Here is a 20,870-nt window from a genome sequence, read left to right on the forward strand (position 1 = left end):
CAGATTCATATCTTATTTCCCCATTTTTAAAAAATAAACATGGAAACACCAGAATGCAAAGATAAAATGTTTGAAAGAACTTAACGGTTTCTTAACAATAGTGACTATAGCACTTTGGAACTGAGTGGGTACATTTTTGGTCATTATGATGATTAGTGGCTATTCTGAGGGCCAGGGATGCTAGATGTCCAGGACTGAACTGCACATGTCAGGACAAAAAAAAAATTGTCCCATATGCTGCACGCCATTCATATGTCCCACTGCATATTCACATAAGTGAAAAATCTATAATTAAGCGAGCCCGGAAACTAACTCCACTGAACATATTTCTGTGAAGTATTTTGTACCCACTTTTAATTTCCAGGACTCTTAACTATTGGGATTACCTGTGTCAATCAAAGCAAGACTGCTTTTTTGTTTGTAAGTTTCCCAAGAAACATTCACCATTTTGGAAAATCATGTCACCACTGGTGCTATAGACCAATAAGGAATGTCTCTGTTCCCCCAAATCGTATACTGAAACCTAATCCCCAGTGTGAGGATAGGAGATGAGCGTTTGGGAGGTAATGAGGTCATGAAGGCAGAGGCTCCATGAATGGGATTAGCGTCCTTACAAGAGAGGTCCCAAGGAGCCCCCACACCCTTCCACTATGTAATGACAGAGGGAGAAGGCACAAGACACCAAATCTGCCAGCACCTCGATGTGGACTTTTAGCCTCCAGAACTGACTTTGAGAGTTAAATTTCTGTTGCTTCTAAGCCACCCAGGCTATGATATTCTGCTACACCAACCTGAACCAAGACAGTTGGCAACACCAGTCTAGGGCTTGAGTTGACAACACAAACCACATTTATCAGTCTGTAGTTTTTGCTGCTGGATTCAGGGTTATTCATAATGAAGACTTCATTATGTCTTACTACAGACCCATGTCCAGACATCACTATTTGGAAAACATAAAAATGTATTTATGTTCAGTGAGGACATTGTATCAATGAAAAAAATTGTATGGAGAAAGGCTGTTCGGGAAAAATGAGTAAAATCCAAATAAAGTGCTGAGTTTAGTTAGGAGTAATGTAGCAATACTGGCTTCTTGGCTGTGACAAATCTATTACAGTAATACTAGATGTTAACAGAAGATGAAACAGTATAAGGGGTACCTGGGCAATTTTTGTACTATCTGCAACTTTTCTGTAAATTGAAAACTATTTTAATAAAAAGCTTCTTATTAAAAAGTTTGCCCTTAGAGATGCATACAGATTTCACATTTGGAAAACTGTTCCTCCATTTCTATTAATATCAGTTTTCTAAACTGTTAGGCTGAACTACGAACTCGATGTTTTCTTATGTCAGATAACATTAAATATTAACAAGTTCACATGGTTTATCCTCTAATACTGTGGGCTTAGATTATTGAACTGTATTATGAAGTTGAGAAAAAATGTACTTTTCATTTTCAGAAATGGGGAAATCAGTTGCAATCCACTGCGCGCACACACACACACCCTTTTTTGCAAATTCTCCACATGGTTATACTACATCATCTATGATTTTAATTTGAGGCTAGTAATGGAGGTGTTTCAACATATTTATTATTAAAAAAGGAGAAGAGTCTGAGACAGTTGAAAACCACTCAACTAAACAAAGCATTAATAAGTGGAAGAGAGAGATTACAGCACAGTTTATCTGTGAAACTTACACTAAATTCCTATGGAGAAGAAAAGAATAAAAAGGAAAAAACAGAGTATCTGTAACCCTTAACAGATAATCTTCTTTTTCCATAGAGTGGTATTCAACGAAGATCCTTCATCAGTGGATTAACCTCTGAGTGAGAAATACGCTATGTAAGAGGACACAATAAGAAAAATTCTGTTTTTATAGAAGGCCTATGAGATTCTTTTTTTTTTTTTTTAAAAGACTTTTATTTATTTGACAGAGTGAAAGTGAGCACAAGCAGGGTAAGCAGAGAGGGAGAAGGAGAAGCAGGCTCCCCACTGAGCAAGGAGCCCCATGCAGGACTAGACCCCAGTACCCTGGGGTCATGACCTGAGCTGAAGGCAGATCCTTAACGGACTGAGCCACCCAGGCGCCTGGCCTAAGACATTCTTGAGCGTGTTCAGCTTCCGAAAAAACATGTTAAGGGGAGGAACCTAACAGCAGTAGAAAAAAAAAAAAAAAGCCAGAAAAACAACTGGTAGGTTTACAATAAAAAAATCACTCACCTGTGCACAAATCTGATGCATGACATGACCAAATTCATGGAAGTAAGTCCGCACTTCATCGTGCCTCAGAAGAGAAGGACGGCCTGCTGTTGGCTGCGAGAAGTTCACCACAAGGGCAGCCACGGACATCATGCGGCTTCCATCAGGGAGGAGGCAGCCAGGCTGGAGACCAAAGCAGGCTGCGTGGTTGTACTTTCCTTCCCTGGGAACCAGAAGCATCACTGGTGAGATATGAACACTCTTCTGTAGCTAGAACACTGCTGTGACCTCTCTCAGTCATGAAGTCTGATTTGATACCAGAGGACACTTTGAAACATGCAATCCACCCTTGAGAAAGGAGGTCAACATTTTATTAAAATGGACAAACTAAAACTGAGCAAACAAAAACCCCACTATCACTTCACATGAGTTTTATTTCCAAGGTTTCTTTTGTTGAAAAACCTTAACGTAAGAATCAAGAATATACACCACACCTAGTGTAGAGCCCAATGTTTACTTTAACGGGCTCTTGCTTTTCTTCCTCAAAGATGGTGTCACTAAACACTAAATTGTGTTAAAGCAAACTTGAGATAAAAGATATAGTTTGATTTACTAAGCAGATTTTTCTTAAAATTACAATTGATTAAAAAAACCAAATGCCAGACAATAAGGTTGTTCCTTTTATTCAAGAAAGGAAGAATTGGTATTCACAATTAAATGTGCTCATTTTATAAACTAGTCAGGCCTTTTTGAAACAGAACGCTTTTAGTTAGCTTGGGAAAAAGCATAAATTACACTATAAAGTTCTCTGTTCTTGGACAATGGGGTATCAGTGATGGTCTCTCCAAAAGCTATGTGCAATTGGACTTTATTCTAGAAGTAGGTTTCTGTCTTCTTTTTTTTTGCTCAGAAGACTAACAGTACATTCAGGTTTGGGATAGAACTTTTAGTTTGATTTGTTTTGATTGATATATAAATTTTTTAATATTATCTTTTCTTGGTGACTCCTTATTAATCTGTTTTGCCTGCTGATGCTATTCAAGTTAAAAAAAAAAACCAAACAAACAATGAGCTTTTTCCAGCTTCCCATTATGAGGTATAAAGCTGGAAAGGGCATTGCTCCTATCCATACAACAACAATATGCTACACAATCTCCAAATCACAACTTTTCTTGAATTCATCACGAACTGGAAGGCAATCAACTAACTTACAGTTCAAGACAGATGCCTCCAAGGAGAGAGGAAGCGAGGAAGCAAGCACTTTTTTACCTGTGGCAAATACTGCAGAAACCAGTAAGAAGAGTCTTTTAACCAATTGTTAAAGGCCATGGTGGACCAGCAAAAACAGGGAGCCACTGGGAGCTATAGAAAAGGTCGTTCTGCATCCGTTTGCATGGTCTTCTCCCTGAACCTCTCTGGGGGCACACAGAAAGACGGTGGCAGGGTGAGAGGGAGCAGCTGCCTGGACAGAGGAATCAAGCACTGCTTTGCTTCCAGGAGGAAGGTCAACAGACTGTTGCCCTAAACGCACTGGGGAAAACCCACTGCCGGGGCAAAGAGAACAGAAAAAAATCCTCTCTGTCTGAAGGAAGGACAGGAACACAGTGTGTGCCCAAATCTACAAATGAGACCTACTGAAGAGGCTGAGACAGCACTGAGCAGGGACATGGGAAGGAAAGGCAGACAGAAGAGGGGATAGAACCCATGAGCAGATACACCAGAAACTATACACTGAATGTGATAACATTTTTAGCCAGCCCAGATTCTGGTGGTTCAATGGGCTAACTGGTGCTTTCTAAAATAATTTCATGTAGTTAGCTGTAAATGTGTAAACAGATCTATAAACCCTATTTTTAACGGGGGAAAACTAAAGTAATCTGGACCTGTTTAACCTATTTTATACCTCTTAGTACATTATAAAAGGCCAAAAGCGTATTTTTTCCCCCGAAAGCATATTCTTCACTTGAGAGTAGTATGGGTGCTACTGTGTTAGACAGACAAGGGTTGAGATATTTGGAGACCTTTTAAAGTCCAAGAATAGCTTAAAATCAAAGATTTTCTATCAATTTAAAAATCAGTGGCATTGAGGGGTTTTTAATCTTTCCTTTAAAAAAAACTTGATTTAATTTTAAAGAATTCTTTATTCTGACGTTTTGCCTTTTCACATTTTGTCTACAAAATGATGGTGATTTTTAAAAATGTCCCTATCGCTCTTCCCCTAAGTGGCCTGAGATGATTTCTGTAAATGGTTCGCTATTCACCTGACCCAGAAAATCCTACAAAATCTTGCAAATCAAGAGGTTCAAATCTTCATGTTCACTTTATAACACACGTGAAACTGCGTAGGCCATCAAGGGTATGCATATCCAAAAGTCACCAAGTATCTGAAGGGTGCTAATTTGCAAAAGAAATGGGCGCCATTCCGTCGCTACAATGGTGGAGTTGGTAATTGCCCAGGCCAAACAGTGGGGCTGGACACAGGGTTGGTGGCCCAAGAAGAGTGCTGAATTTTTACTGCACATGCTTAAAAATGCAGGGAGTAAAACGCTGTATCTTGAGGGTTTATATGTAGATTCTCTGGTGAACAAAGCCCCCCAGATGCGGCATGGAGCTTACAGGGCTCATGGTCAGATTAATCCATGTCTGAGTTCTCCCTGCCACACTGAGATGATCCTTACTGAACGAGCAGACTTTTCCTAAACCAGAACAGGAGGCTGCACAGAAGAAAAATATATCCCAGAAGAAACTGAAGAAACAAAAACTTAACGTCCCAGGAGTAAATGCTGCATAAAATAAGTGCAAATTAAGAAAATAATAAATAAAAAATAAAAATGTCCCTATCGAGCATCTTATGTTGGAACCATCAGGGTATTTTTGGTTTTGTTTGAGAATCTCAGTATTCTAAACAGTCTAGATGGTCTCTCCAAAAGCTATGTGCAATTGGACTTTATTCTAGAAGTAGGTTTCTGTCTTCCAGTTAATGTTCTGTACATAATTAACCGACCGTTTTATCCTTACAACCCTACAAAGCAGGTAAAAATAAAAATTGAAATGTGATTTAAAAAAGAAAGTAACTGGTTTTTCTTAAACCTGTTCCAAGTATCCTTTCTTGAGTCACTGAGATAAAACGTTACTCCATCTCACTTTTAGGAAGTGACAGGAAAGTGACAGGAAGTGAATATTAAGTAGGTCACTACTTTCACAAGAGATCAGCTTCTGATTCCCATACCAGTGCTGCTAGCAAAGGCTAGATCTCAGAGTACAAAAGAAACCAATTATATGTTGGCAGGGAGACACAGGCTGGAGTGGTAAGAACGGCTATCTTTGACCCTGGAAGTAGAATCTGGGGACAGTTCTAGAAGACTCCAGGGTTGAAGGATTTCCCCTGAAGGAATTTTTGGCTTAAAATTGTATGCTAACACTCTTATTAAAAATAGATCCATCTACATTTGACAAGGGCTCATTTTTTGATCATTTTGAAAGTGAAAGTAAGTCCATAAAACACTGGGATAAGGCACCATTGTCCACTGTCTGGATGACACAGTTATCCAGGCTGCTTCCCAGCATCTACCCAAAGTCACCCAAAGTCTGTGGGTTAAAAACGTGTTTGTGCTACTAAAGTAGGGGGTTACTGTAATTTCCTTTGGCCTAGTTAGTAAAAATGAATTGGTAATTTTTGGCTTTGTTTTAGAAAGCAGCCTAGAGAGGAAGTGATCCAAATCTTTTCACGTCTGATGAAGCGCTACAGAGTCCATGGTTACCACATGTTTCAGAGACAATAATGTTTTCAATTCTTACCAATGACTGACTACCTAGCTTGGGTGATATGCATATATAGCCTAATGCACGAAACAATCCTATAAAGGGAATACCAGTCCCATACTGCAGAGGAGGAAACAGAGTCTCAAAGAGATTAAGTCACTTAAGAATCCCAACTCAATCTGAATGACTACAAAGATTTTGTTATTCCTACTGTATTTTGCTGCCTCTCAGCCGGACTCAGGGAAGTGGCCACAGACTGATGAGTACTGGCAGACAGACTACCTGAATAATAAATATTTTGGGGGCCAATTTTAAATTAAGTGTAGTGAACAAACTAGATGATGATAATGATGATGATGGCTGCAGACATTTATTAAGCAATAGCTATATGCAGGGTAGTCTTCCAGTTAATGTTCTGTACATAATTAACCAACTGTTTTATCCTTACAACCCTACAAAGCAGGTAGAATTAATATTCCTGTTTCGTCCAACCTATAATACTGCTAAAGAAACTGAGGCACTAAGTTGCCTAGTAAGTGATGGAGCCAGACACTCTGTCTTCAGAGCCCACATCTTTACTTCCATCACTAAGAACCATACATGAGAACTCTGGAAGAGAAGAGTCTTAATCTGAGTAGGAATCCAATCCCTAGGCTCCCTTCCAACAATGTGGTTCTCAGTACCTTGGATAGAGGTCCAAGTAGAACTGTCCCAAAACTTCCCCTGTGGCTTTATCCTTCACAGTGTAAAGTGTCACACTTTTATTCCATACATGAGCATCTGCCACTTGCTCAAACGTAAGCCCCAACAACTCCTGGTAGATGTTCAGCAAGCCTTCAGTGACCACTTCAATTGGGAAGTATTCCTTGAGGATCTCTTGGTCTATGGAGTACTTGAGTTCTTCTGTCTGCGTCATGTAGTAATGTAGATCCCAGGCATTGATTTTCCCATCATAGTCAAAACCTTTCTCGTCACATTCCTTTTTCTTCAAATTCAAAATAAACTCTCGCTCTGCCTCACCCAATGGCTTTAATTTCTGGCTTAAATCATCTGTGAGGGAAGTGGGAAAAGTCAGTGATTTATTGCTTTTGGAAGCAAGCACATTCATCCATATACCAGTGTTTTAGCATGGTGCTTCCTCCTTTGTAGTACTGGATGTAGATAACTGGGAGGAAGGAAGGCCGGAAGGAAGGAGGGAGGGAAGGAAAGCAGGCTCTATTATGACAGCACTGCTGTTCTCTTCCCAGTAATTTATTTCAGGGCTCCTTGCCCTCCCATTTTTTCAGCACCAGCCAAACCAAGCCACAACTTCCTCACACCATCAACAAAGCTCAAGTTTATCTCAGAGAACTCTGACTCCAGAATGTTATAATTCAGGAAACAAAACAATAGTGAAACCATCTCATGTACATGATTATTCTTCAATGAGATTAGGCTCCTCAAAAAGCCAGGGAAAATAAACCAGATGCAACCTGTGATCATTATTACTAAAAATTGCTCAATGCCTTTAACAGCCACAGGTTTTGTTTATCACTAATCCCTTCCTGTAAAGAATGTCCATTTGGATACAGCAATTCCACTTTTTGGATGGATACCACAATTTATATATTGTGGTTAATTCTGACTATTTCACTTTCTCCCTAATTTATTTTAATTTAAAACTGGCATATTCCCATCTGAGTTATCCTCTTGTTGCCTGTATTCACCTATTCTCTTACAGGCCTAATCAGAATTAGATCACTTTGTAGCTTCCACAAGTTTCCTTCTTTCTCCTTAGAGGGCGTCTCAGGCTGTTGCCTTCACCTCACACTCTGGGGTTGCCTCCCAAACTGCCATGTCCCGTACAGAGCCAAACGCATGTTTATCTTACAGTTGTGACAAATCGCGAAGGACAAATATATAAGACCATATGCATGTAGATAAATACAGTGAAACAAAGAAAAAGAAAAATGGAAATATACAAATGACTATAAAAAGACCCCACCTAGAAAGGCTGTTACATGGCTTGTACTCTTTGCAGTGTTCATTTCAAGGACAAAGTCAGCATGCGTGCTATAGCCGAGGAGGCTGGCTACTTTGGCCCGCAGTGGGAGTAGCTGCTGCAGAATTACGGTGTTTTCCTAGCAATAAACAACAACAAAAACAAAGATTAATCATTAATTGGATCCAAAGCATTAAAAGGAAGTTATTACATGTATTTTTAGGTTGGTAAAACTGTCATTTATTTTTAAACCATCTCAAACTCCTAATAAATGACTCCACTTCAGTGTTACAGACATTTTTTAAAATTCATGATCCAATTTTACTTCTGAAATCATTGACTTTTTAAGCCTCAGGAGATTGCTATGAAGTCTTAATAGAATTGTTGGTATTATAAACTTAGACTGAAAATGTATTCCTAAGGACTACAGTGATTCCATTTCATTTCACTGACAAGACTAGGACAAATATTGATACAGTGATTCCATTCCATTTCATTGACAAGACTAGAACAAATATTGATACTTTTTTGGTAGTTATAAATACATATAAACACAAGTTTGCCACTTTAACTCCACACCCATTAGTATGGCTATTATAAAAACAATAGAAAACAGTGTTAATGAGGATGTGAAGAATTTGGAAACTGTGTATACTGCTGACGCGAATGTAAAAAGTGTAGCTGCTGTGGAAAACAGTATTGCAATTCCTCAAAAAATTAAACACATAATTACCATAATCCAGCAATACAATCTATATAATCCAGCAATTCCACTTGTGGTTATGTGTCCCAAAAAGTGGAAGCAGGAACTCAAAGAGATATTTGTACACCTGTGTTCACTACACCATTATGTGAATAATAGCCAAGTGGTGGAAGCAACCCAAATGTCCATCAATGGATGAATGGATAAAGAAAATGTGGTCTATATGTATAATGGAATATTATTCAGTCTTAAAAGGGAAAGAAATTTTGACACATGCTAATACATGGGAAAAACTTGAAGATATTATGCTAAGTAAAATAAGCCAGTCATAAAAGAATAAATATTACATGATTCCAATTTACATGAGGTTCCTCGATGAACCTCATTCATAGAGCCAGAAAGTAGAACAGTGGAAGCCAGGCATGGGGGAGATGGGGGGTTGGGAGTTAGCATTTAATGGGTACAGAGTTTCAGCTGGGGAAGAAGAAAAAGTCTGAAGACACATGGTGGTGATGGTTGCACAGCAGTGTGAATGTACTTAATGCCACAGAACTATCTACACTTAGGAATGTTTCAGAGATTTGTCTCAAATCATTACAAACTTTTTTTTTTTTTTTTGGTCTGTATTAAGAACACAAATAATGATATTGCTTTATTTTTTTAACAATAAAAGGAAAAGTGATCTGGAGAATAATAAATGTTGAGGTCAAAGAAAAATTATCCCCAATGATTAAATCATATTTATGGACATGTTTCTAAGGAAGATCACACACAGAGGTCAGTCTACCTAGGTTCATAATTAGGGTCCACCATTTCCTAGACCTCTCTGTAGACTGCCAATTTTCCTGAAACCTACCTCCCACCCCCCTGCCCCCCAATTCTTTCTTTTAGTAAAAGAATTTTCTGAGTTTTTATTGGACATGTGATACCCTGACTTCCTTCCCCAGCCTTCCTTAAAACTAGTTGTGGCCACATGATCTACAACAGGACAAGGGACTATCAAAGAGGTGATGAGTAAAATTCCTGGGTCATCACTTTACAGGTGTTTATCTTGCCAGCTGTGAGCTGCGTATGACAACAACGACTTTAAAAGCCATAATACCAAGGATAGCAGAGACTCTCCTCCAGCTCTGGATCAGTCACCTCAGGACTGTTAGTTGCAAGAGAAACCAACCTTTCTTTAAAAATTGTGGTAAAACATATATAACATAAAAAAATGCCATTTTAACCATTTAAAAAACTAATTTAGACCTTTATTAACAGGTGTTTGCCATTTGACTTTTTGAAAAAAATCAAGTTGTAAACTTTTATCACAAATTAAAAATGAGGTTCTTAAAAATCTCAACTCGGCCAGATATGAAATGATTTAAAAACATTTAATGGTGTATTGAGAAAAACCAGCCTTAAAAAAAAAAAAACCATAAAAAACACCAAACCAAACCAAACCCGTTTATCCTTACCAAAAAGGGACATCATTTTTTTAAAAAGACTTTATTTATTTATTTATTTGAGAGAGAGAGAGAGAGAGAAGGAGCATGGGGAGAGGCAGAGGGAGAGAGAGAAGGAGACTCCCCGCTGAGCAGGGAGCCAGCCAGGGCTGGATCCGGGCACTCCAGGATCATGGCCTGAGCTGAAGGCTGATGCTTAACCGACTGAGCCACCCAGGTGACCCAAAAAGGGACATTTTTAGGTAAAAACAATAGAAACCCTAGGCTGCGTAGATAATGCAGATTAGAAATTCTGGTTATTTGCTCAATGGGCAAAAGGCAAGCACTTAAGGTCTTCAGCTCCAATCTTTTGCTCATTTCTTATGGCTGGAATTTCTCATTTACCTCTTCTTGTTGGATGACTAAACTGGATGATGCCAACAATGGTAAGCCCACATTTACTTAGCCCTGCCCTCTCAAGCTTGCAAGCCAACCAATTCTCAGCTGTAGACTGGCTGCTTCTGCCTCTGTGAAACCTCGTGATTTGGGGTTTTCTGGGCATCTGCGTGGGTCACTAAAATTAAATCGGCAGGGACCCTGAGGTGGCTGCTGACATTGGGTCTCATCTTAATTTTCCTTACTTTCTTCAAAGTAGTCCTCTCCAGGCAGTCTCTGCCGAGGAGGATCCCTGTGGAATCGTGGTCTATACCCCCATACACACTGTCTCACTGGTCTGCCTTGCTCTTTTGCACCCTGCTTGTCAGAGCCCTCCAGCACTTCTCCCTGAGCAGGAGGGTTGGAAGAGTGGTCGCCACCCACGGAGAGGTGCAGTCAGGTACAAACTGTGGCCTGTGGGGGGGCCGGCACAGTCGGGCCTGGCCTTCAGGAGCACTGTCCCAGCCCTCCTTCTTTCCTAACCCTCAGTATCCTGATACCTCTACGGTAACTGGGGAGGATCCCTGCAACGGAGAGCATCTGTAATGGTGACCATCTGCTGCGTATTTACCGCCTTGCGCTGGGGCTCCAACAGGGCCTCTGCANCTCTTTCCTACTCCAACATCAAATTCCAGCCCCCCTCTCTCTTACACTGTGCAGGTACCTCCCGGGGTTATTCTCTATGGCAGTCTGGTATACAAATACATCTTCCTTGGTCTCATCCCTGTTGATGGAACCACATCAATTTCTTACACTGAACCACTTTACTGTTCCCAGAACCTCTGTTGTGATGAGCTTGCCGTCGCTAGTGGGTGCGTGGAGGTGAGGGTGCTGGGCTACTGCCCGGGATACCAAGCCTGGTGTCCGAGGAGCAGAGGGTCAGCGGGAGCTGGGTCACGTCCCCTCACTTGCTGCTCGGGATGACAGTGATGGGGATGGGGCCAGCTGTGGCAGCTGCGCCCCTCCTGCCGCTCCCTCCTACCCCCCCGCCGTGTGATGGTAAGTAGGCCATGGGTCTGGGGCTGCTCAGGGCTCTCTGGGGTCCACTCTCCTTCCCACTCCTGCCAGAACTCCCATTTTAGCCATTTTTAAGTGTATAATTCAGTGGCAACAATTGGTTCAGTTCACACTGTTGTGCAACCACTACCACTATCTGTTTCCAAAACTTTTCCAAAACCCCAAACGGAAACTTGGTAACCATTAAAGAGTAATTCCCCAGTGGCCCCAGCCTCTGCCAACCACTAATCCTTTCTGAAGAGAAACAGCTTTTATATTATTTGAGTCACTGCGCTTTGGGTTGGCGTTTGTGTAGCTGCTTCACCTGTACCCTTGCGTCCACAGAGGCTGATATTAGGAACAGGGTACTGCTATAAGAAAAATGAAAAATGTACAGGAAGCGAAGGTGAAGACAAAGACACTGCCGGCTGGGAAGCTGGCGATCCTCATTATACCACGGGTAACATTTGTTACAACGACTTAATGTCATAACTTGGAAGGCAGAACAATTACCTACTGAGTCTTAGCTCTAGGGGAACTGCTGGGGAAAACTAATGCTGGTGCACCTTTGTTGCTATTTGTGACTTTTAGAAAGATTACATGAGAGAGATGAACTCAACCGAGAATGTTCAGTTTGCAAAGACGGAAGGAAAAGACTTCTACTAACAGGTTCTGTCTGTGGCTTACAATCTAGGACTTCAGATGGCTGGCAAAGCCAAATGCTCTGTACTCTTAATTTCAGGAGAAAAGACTGTCCCTCAGAGTTACTGAATTGTAAAGATTAGTTTGAGAATGTTACCTTCCTCCTCAAGCCTACTGTTTCAGAAGTCCCCAAAGCAGACTCCATTAAATTGAGGAAAAGCAAGATGGACAGGATACAGGAGCCAATATAAAAAGATCTGATAGGTTTAAGAACTATTGACTAAAAATATTATTGGGGTAGAATTATTTTAACATGAATCTGACTGGAAGGAAACAGACAAGAAACCTACTAAGTTTCTGAGGGAATTATATTACCAAAGGCATCATGAGCTTGACCTACAAAAGCTTGCGGTTATTTGATCCCTAAAGCAATCCTCAGGCTTCAGACCAGCATCAGCAGGAATCTTTACTAGTAGCCGCCCAGAATATGGTCGCAGAGGGTAACAGACAAGAAAGAATTCTTGGCAGGCCCAACCAGGGATCATGTAGTACAATTGGTAAACAAATTCATGCTAGGAAAAAAACCCCAAATCACTTTAATGAGCAATCCAAGGAACTTCATCAGTACAAGGAATGCTCACAATTCCTGCCAAACAGTTTTTGAAAATTGGTATGGGCCTGTTGTATGTTTCCCATTCTTTCCTTTTCCATATAGGAGTTTTTACCATGGCTATTGTGTTCCTATTCTAGCAGTGGATGTGTGTCCTGGGGATGAACAGACCAGACAACAAGCCCTCTCTTTTGGGTTGCTAGATCATGAAGAAGCTACAAGTTGAGAGGACTCCAGACATCCTGGTCTTTGAGCTCAAGGCAGTAACTGGTTATGATCCGGCATATGGTGAAAGGGTTCTCTGTGTGAAAAAAAAGGTGCTCACAGTTATCTGGAGAGGCAGACTGTGGTGGAGCTGTCTCACTGACTCTGAGAATGCGTTTCTAATTCTTCCTTTTTACCTTTTGGTAATAGAATCCCCTCAGCTGGATAAATGGCTGTCAGCTGAAGACTACGTTTCCCAGGTTCCCCTGCAGCTAGCTATGACTAGATGATGGACTAGGAGGTGAATGGAGTTGATGTCATTTACAGGTCTTCTTAAAGGTGCTGTCTCTGTCCTTTATTTTTCCTCTTCCAGACAGGCTGGGAAATGGTGACAGCTGGAATGGCCTTGGAAGTCACTTGTTAAGGACAGAGAGGTGCTCCACCAGCCCTGGACTGCTGACTTGGTAAAAGAATACAACTTTTAGTTTATTTAACCCATTCTATTTTATTAGCACAGCTTAGGCTGTGGCCACACCAAGGCTACCAATGAGCAAGGGAAAAACTAAAAGCCTTCAGGAATCAGGAGGCATAATACTCGCACAAATAGGAATATTGGTCTCTGAGCTGACTTCAACATTGGTAAACAAAGAAAACCCCTTTCTTAAAATCTTCCACAAAAACAAAAGAAAGACAAACATTCAGAGTACCTCTTTGCATCTTGTATTAAAAGCCATTTCCATCTTCCTTCTAGTTTCAGGGATACAGCATTTCTTCATGACAGGAAAATAGTGTGGATATTTTAAGGTAATTTTATACTTGTCATCATCTGTCTTTTCTAAACTGTCAATGAAATCATCAGGAAGAGCACCTGCAAAAAATCATTTTCTCATACATCAATTTTTCCACTCATTATTAGTTTATTGAGCATCGGCATGGTACCTTTAAGAAGCTCTAGGAATTCTGTGGAGTAATTGAAATTCAAGTAAAATAATGACAATCTTTATAATATTTTGATGTTACTGGAATGGGGGTGGTGATTAGAGGACAGGTGGCTTAGGAGATGGTAATTCAAAAAATGAATAGGCTTCAGTGCACTTGTGCAGATGGTGTTTTGATGGAGAACAGGCAAAACTAAGCCAAGAAAGATCCAGAACAGATTAAGAAGAGACTAGTTTAATGTAGGGGATATTACAAGGGAAAAAATTTCAAGGCACTGAAGGCTGTTAAACACCAGCACAAGTTACCAAGAAATATTATGAAATCTCCTTTGGAGCATCTCTAGAAATAATATATACTCTTAGTATCATAAAATCTAGGCACGGTTCAGTTGTCTATTCTGTAGAAGGGGTGATGGGTTCTGTAGAAGGTACTGGATCATTTTTTAAAGGTTTCCTTCACCTTTGATTTGGCAAACTATAAGGTAACATTATTTCCCTAAATTATATTATTTAAACAGAAAAAACTCCCAGAATTTTACCGAGTTCAGCCTTGGAAAATACAAGGAAGGTATCGTCCTCATTGAGGTTTTTGTTGAAGTCAATACATAGCTCACTCATTCTTTTCTTCATTGCTTTGATTTCCTGAACAGAAGACAAAACACAGAACATTAACAATAAAATGAAACTTTCATTTTAAATGCCATCAGTCAAGTAAGTTTCACTTTTATACGAAGATTGGCTTGTATGTCCAACCCTCTGGAAGTATGTTTTTTAAAAGATATGTTTCATAAAACAGTTTCCAGCAGTCTTCTGTGCTGTGTCCATGAGTATCTGTATGCAACATGTACAAAAAGGCAATCCCAGTGATGTGTTAGAAATAAGTCGTAAACTCGTAACAACTGAATAAATTTAGGAGGTATGGTCAAAGCAGACTCAGGCACATAATATATACACACAATAAATAGTTGCTGGGTGAATGATTCCAGTAGCCTGTTAATAATTAACATCTTTTAATCTTGTCCAATTCAAAGTTTTAATGTAGCAATCAGTATTTGGTGCTGAAGTAAAAGGAGAGACAACTAATTCTATGGTTGCTTTGGAAAAAAGGTCATGTCTTAGTTTTAAAGACCTTTGTAAACTAAGGTGATATGGACCTTAACAATTGTATAAAAACTATTAGGTGGGAAATCAAAGGAAGAAAAAAGGAAACCACAAGAAAAAACACGAAATATTTTTATTAATTTGTCCCATCTTCTAAAAATACTAGATAATGAAATTTACATCAACCTTAATGGTTCTCAAAGCATGGCCCTGACCAGAAGCCTCAACATCACCTAGGAACTTGTTCAAAATTCATGTTCTTGAGACCTATACCAAACCAACTAAAACATAAACTCTCAGAGGTGGGACCCTGTACTCGGAGCTTTAACAGCTTTGCTGTAAACCGTCACTTGGTTTGGAACGTCTTTCATACTTGTTTCCTGTTCTACTGTGGAGAAGAATGACCTGGTAATTCTGATGTGCACTAAAGCTGAGTCGGCTGAATGAACACATACTGTGTAGTACTGTTCTTGGACACTCCAGTTGTCACCCCAAGCTCCGTTCCACCTTTCCCCCATTCTACATTAGCCATGTAGTTTGGGTGGGACCTGACCCTATCCGAAGTTCCAGGGTAACTCTACACCAGCTACATAATCCCACCCCGGCTGTAGTATGGACTGGTTCAGGTAAGCCAGGCCTGGCATTCTCCTGCCTAAGGGGAATTCAGGATTATGCATATGATCCAATCTGGGCCATTAAGACACGAGGGGAGATTTGAGGGAGGCTTCTCTAGGTCCTTCTGGATGGTGGATCTTCTAGTTACACAAGCAAATAAATCTCTTCTATTGTTTAAACTGCGTTAACAGGGTTTTGTCAGTTGTAAGTATATTTCAACTAATACAATGCCCCAAACAGAAATGATGAATGACCTGGAAGACAAAAGGTAAGGTAAGTGAGATCAGTCACACATTTCTCCTCTAACTAAGGTGAAGAGGATACAAGCTGTTTGAAGGGCATTTAGGTGACAGAAAGGTACGTGTATCTCAGTGGTACCTTCAGTTATATCTACTATGCTGACATCACTTGGTTTGGATGTCTTTCACACTTGTTTTCTGTTCTACTGTTTATAAGAATGATCTGGAAACAGATCATGGATTATATGTCCTGTCCAAGAAGAATGATTTAATTCTGTAGCTTAGCTGGTTTACTTCTGAAACTGGATGATGGGATCAGCATTAGACAAAAGAAAAAGTTTGAGAAGCACTTTTCAGTAGCTAATCTGTCTGTCTTTAAAGGGCATATGCAGCACCGGAGGTTGACAAGGTCATGGAGGGCAGAGCTGTAAGTGTTTAACTTGGTACAGTCCTTGCACAGCACCTCTCCTTCGATGACAGGGCTTTTCTGTGCATTGCTGAAGAAGGCGGAGGAGTAGGAGACCTAAATTTCATTTTTTTTTTTTTTCAAACCATTCTGAACACCTACGAACTCAACTGGAGAACGAAGAAAATAGCAACTCTGTGAACAGAAAAGTAACCACTTTCTGGAAGGCAGGATGTGTGGAGAAGTGAATCCAAGGTGATATAGGGGAAGACAGACTGCAGGGGGATGGAAGCCTCCATCATCCGGTTACCGGCAAGTGATAGAGCCTGGAACTTTTAGAAGTCTACTCCAGTGAGGGACGTCACTCTGGTGGCTAAGCGGGGGTAGGACATGTGGTCTCAGGACCCTCGGGGTCACAGAAAGACTGAGGGTGACTGAAGGCGGGAGAGCTCCCACGTATCTGAGTGGGGAAGTCAGCTGCAAAGAGAGAGTCGAGGAGTGGGCTCTCAGTTTGGGGTGGCCATAACCGTGATCCGAGGCACAATCGAGCCACTGCTCTTTGCACTGAGGCCCAACAAGTAGCAGATTGGGGAACTCCCCTTCCTCCCCAGGGAGGAGTGCAGGGGTAAGCCACAGGAATCTCCTGGGTTTGGAGATTCCAAACAGGGCCGTGTACCAGAGATAGAAACGTGAAGTCACAGGCTGGGCAAGCACAGAGTGCGGACAGAGACCAGGGAGACAGGAGTAACTGACTGCTTTTCTCTGAGGGCGCACTGAGGAGTAGAGCCCCGAGCTCTTAGCTCCTCTGGGGCCAGAGATTGGGAGGCCACCGTTTTCATTCTCATCCTTCAGAGCTGTGCGGAAAGCCTTTAGTGAACAAAAGCTACTGAGAGCAAACCGAAGAAGATGACTTAGCCTGGCCCCTAGCAAGCGCAGTGCAACTCCACCTGGGGCAAAGACACTTGAGCATCACTGCAACGGGCCCTTCCCACAGAAGATCAGCAAGAACATCCAGCCAAGACCAAGTTTCACTGATCAATGAGACCTGTGAAACTCCAGTGCTAGGGGAATAGAGCACAGAGAATTCATGGCTTTTTCCCATGATTCTTTTGTCTTTCAAAGTTAATTTTTAAAATTTTCTTTATTTTTTTCTTTTTCTTTTTGAATTATTCTTATTTCCTTTTTCAACCAACTTATCTTACCAATTCCTTTTTTAAAATCTTTTTTTATTTTTACAGTAATAGTCTAACCCTTCATTGTATTTAGTCTTATTTTTTGTATATATATAAGTTTATATATAAGTTTCAGTATTTTGTTCTCTTGTTTATCTGTTCTTCTCTCGACAAAATGACAAAATGGAAAAATTCACCTCAAAAAAAAAGAACAAGAAGCAGTACCAACTGTCAGGGACCTAATCAATATGGACATTAGTAAGATGTTGGAACTAGAGCTCAAATGACGATTATAAAGATACTAGCTGGGCTTGAAAAAAGCACAGAAGACACTAGAAAATCCCTTTTTGGAGAAATAAAATCTAACGAAGTCGAAATCAAAAAGGCTATTAATGAGGTGCAATAAAAAATGCAGGCTCTTTAACCGCTAGGATAAATGAGGCAGAAGAGAGAATTAGTGACATAGAAGACCAAATGATGGAGAAAAAAGTTGAGAAAAAGGGAGATAAACAACTACTGGATCACAAGGAGAGAATTCGAGAGATAAGTTATACCATAAAGTGAAAGAATATTAGAATAATTGGGATCCCAGAAGAAGAAAGAGAGAGAGAGAGAGAGGCAGAGGCATATTGGAGGAAATTATGCAGAGAACTTCCCCAATTTGGGGAAGGAAACAGGCATCAAATTCCAGGAGGCACAGAGAACCCCTCAAAATCAATAAAAATAGGTCAACACCCCAACCATCTAATAGTAAAACTTACAAATCTCAGAGACAAAGAGAAAATCCCGAATGCAGCTTGGGACAAGAGGTCTGTAACCTACAACGGTTGGCAGCAGACCTATCCACAGAGACCTGGCAAGCCAGAAAGGACTGGCATGATATATTCAGGGTACTAAATGAGAAAAATATGCAGCCAAGAATACTTTATCCAGCTAGGCTGTCATTGAAAATAGAAGGAGAGATAAAAAGCTTCCAGGACAAACAGAAACTAAAAGAATTTGCAATCACCAAATCAGTCCTACAAAAAATATTGAAAAGGGTCCTCTAAGCAAAGAGAGAGCCCAAAAGTAACTTAGACCAGAAAGGAACTGAGACAATATACAGTAACAGTCACCTTAGAGGCAATACAATGACACTAAATTCATATCTTTCAATAGTTACCCTGAATGTAATTGGGCTAAATGCCCCAATCAAAAGACACAGAGTATCAGATTGGATAAAAAAGCAAGACCCATTGATATGCTGTCCGCAAGAGACTCATTTTAGACCCAAAGACACCTCTAGATTTAAAGTGAGGGGATGGAAAACCATTTATCATGCTAATGGACATCAAAAGAAAGCTGGGGTGGCAATCCTTATAACAGACAAATTAGATTTTAAGCCAAAGACTGTACTAAGAGATGAGGAAGGACACTATATCATATGTAAAGGGTCTATCCAACAAGAAGATCTAACAATTGTAAGTATTTATGCCCCTATCATGGGAGCAAACAATTATATAAGCCAATTAATAACAAAGTCAAAGAAACACATTGACAATAATACAATAATAGTAGGGGACTTTAACACCCCCCTCACTGAAATGGACAGATCATCTAAGCAAAAGATCAACAAGGATATGAGGACTTTCAGTGACATACTGGACTGATGGACTTCACAAATATATTCAGAATATTCCATCCCAAAGCTACAGAATACACATTCTTCTCAAGTGCACATGGAACATTCTCCAGAGTAGATCACATCCTGGGTCACAAATCAGGTTTCAACCAGTACGAAAAGATTGGGATCATTCCCTACATATTTTCAGGCCACAATGCTTTGAAACTGGAACTCAATCACAAGAAGAAAATTGGAAAGAACTCAAATACATGGAGGCTAAAGAGCATCCTACTAAAGAATGAATGGGTCAACCAGAAAATTAAAAAAGAATTAAATTCATGGAAACAAATGAAAATAAAAACACAACTGTTCAAAACCTTTGGGATGCACCAAAGGCAGTCCTAAGAGGGAAGTACATAGCAATACAAGCCTTTCTCAAGAAACAAGAAAGGTCTCAAATACACAGCCTAACCCTCACCTAAAGGAGTTGGAAAAAAAACAGCAAATAAAGCCTAAACCCAGCAGGAGAAGAGAAATAATAAAGATCAGAGCAGAAATCAATGAAATAGAAACCAAAAGAACAGGAGAATAGATCAATGAAACTAGGAGTTAAGATTGATAAACCCCTGGCCAGACTTATCAAAAAGAAAAGAGAAAGGAACCAAATAAATAAAATCATGAATGAAAGAGGAGAGATCACAATCAATACCAAAGAAATACAAACAATTATAAGAACATATTACGAGCAACTATATGCCAACAAATTAGACAATATGGAAGAAATGGATACGTCATTCTTAGAGACGTATACACTAACAAAACTGAAACAGGAAGAAATAGAAAACCTGAACAGACCCATAACCAGCAAGGAAATTGAAGCAGTAATCAAAAATCTTCCAAAAAACAAGAGTCCAGGGCCAGATGGCTTCCCAGGGGAATTCTAACATTTAAAGAAGAATTAATACCTATTCTTCTGAAACTGTTCCAAAAAATAGAAACAGAAGGAAAACTTCCAAATTCATTTTATGAGGTCAGCATTACCTTGATCCTAAAACCAGATAAAGGACCCACCAAAAAGGACACTTACAGACCATTATCTCTGATAAACATGGATGCCAAAAATTTCACCAAAATACGATCCAACAGTACATTAAAAGGATTATTCACCACGACCAAGTGGGGATTCATTCCTGGGCTGCAAGGTTGGTTCAAATTCCTCAAATCAATCAAAGTGATACACTACATTAATTAAAAAAAAGGACAAGAACCATATGATACTTGCAATAGATGCAGAAAAAGCATTTGACAAAGTACATCCTTTCTTGATTAAAACTGTTCACAGTGGAGGGATAGAGAGTACAAACCACAATATCATAAAAGCCATCTATGAAAAACCCACAGTGAATATCATTCTCAATGGGGAACAATGGAGAACTTTTCCCTAAGGTCAGGAACAAGGCAGGGATATCCACTCTCACCATTGCTGTTCAACATAGTACTATAAGTCCTAGCCTCAGCAATCAGACAACAAAAAAATAAAAGGCATCTGAATCAGCAAAGAAGTCAAACTCTCACTCTTCGCAGATGACATGATACTCTATGTGCAAAACCCAAAAGACTCCACCCCGAAATTGCTAGAACTCATATAAGAATTCAGCAAAGTGGCCAGATATAAAATCAATGCACAGAAATCAGTTGCATTTCTATACACTAACAATGAAACAGAAGAAAGAGAAATTAAGTTGATCCCATTTACAACTGCAGCCAAAACCGTAAGATACCTAAGAATAAACCTAACCAAAGAGGCAAAGGATCTGTACTCAGAAAACTATAGAACA

General features: G+C 40.0%; 1 protein-coding gene and 1 pseudogene across 2 annotated transcripts in view; both read right to left on the reverse strand.

Moving 5' to 3' along the window:
* Positions 1-20,870, reverse strand: part of NLN (neurolysin) — a 97,717-nt gene that overhangs the window by 22,512 nt on the left and 54,335 nt on the right. For both annotated transcript variants that reach the window (XM_040622225.1, XM_040622226.1), the window contains 5 exons: positions 14,436-14,538; positions 13,666-13,826; positions 7,945-8,080; positions 6,644-7,010; positions 2,220-2,421 (listed from right to left, as the gene is read on the reverse strand). In XM_040622225.1, the coding sequence (XP_040478159.1) occupies positions 2,220-2,421; positions 6,644-7,010; positions 7,945-8,080; positions 13,666-13,826; positions 14,436-14,538 (969 nt within the window). The remainder of the gene's footprint in view (positions 1-2,219; positions 2,422-6,643; positions 7,011-7,944; positions 8,081-13,665; positions 13,827-14,435; positions 14,539-20,870) is intronic.
* LOC121100671 lies at positions 9,071-12,689 on the reverse strand (annotated as a pseudogene).

This window comes from Ursus maritimus, unplaced genomic scaffold (assembly GCF_017311325.1).
Source record: "Ursus maritimus isolate PB19 unplaced genomic scaffold, ASM1731132v1 scaffold_5, whole genome shotgun sequence".
Classification (NCBI taxonomy): Eukaryota; Metazoa; Chordata; class Mammalia; order Carnivora; family Ursidae; genus Ursus; species Ursus maritimus.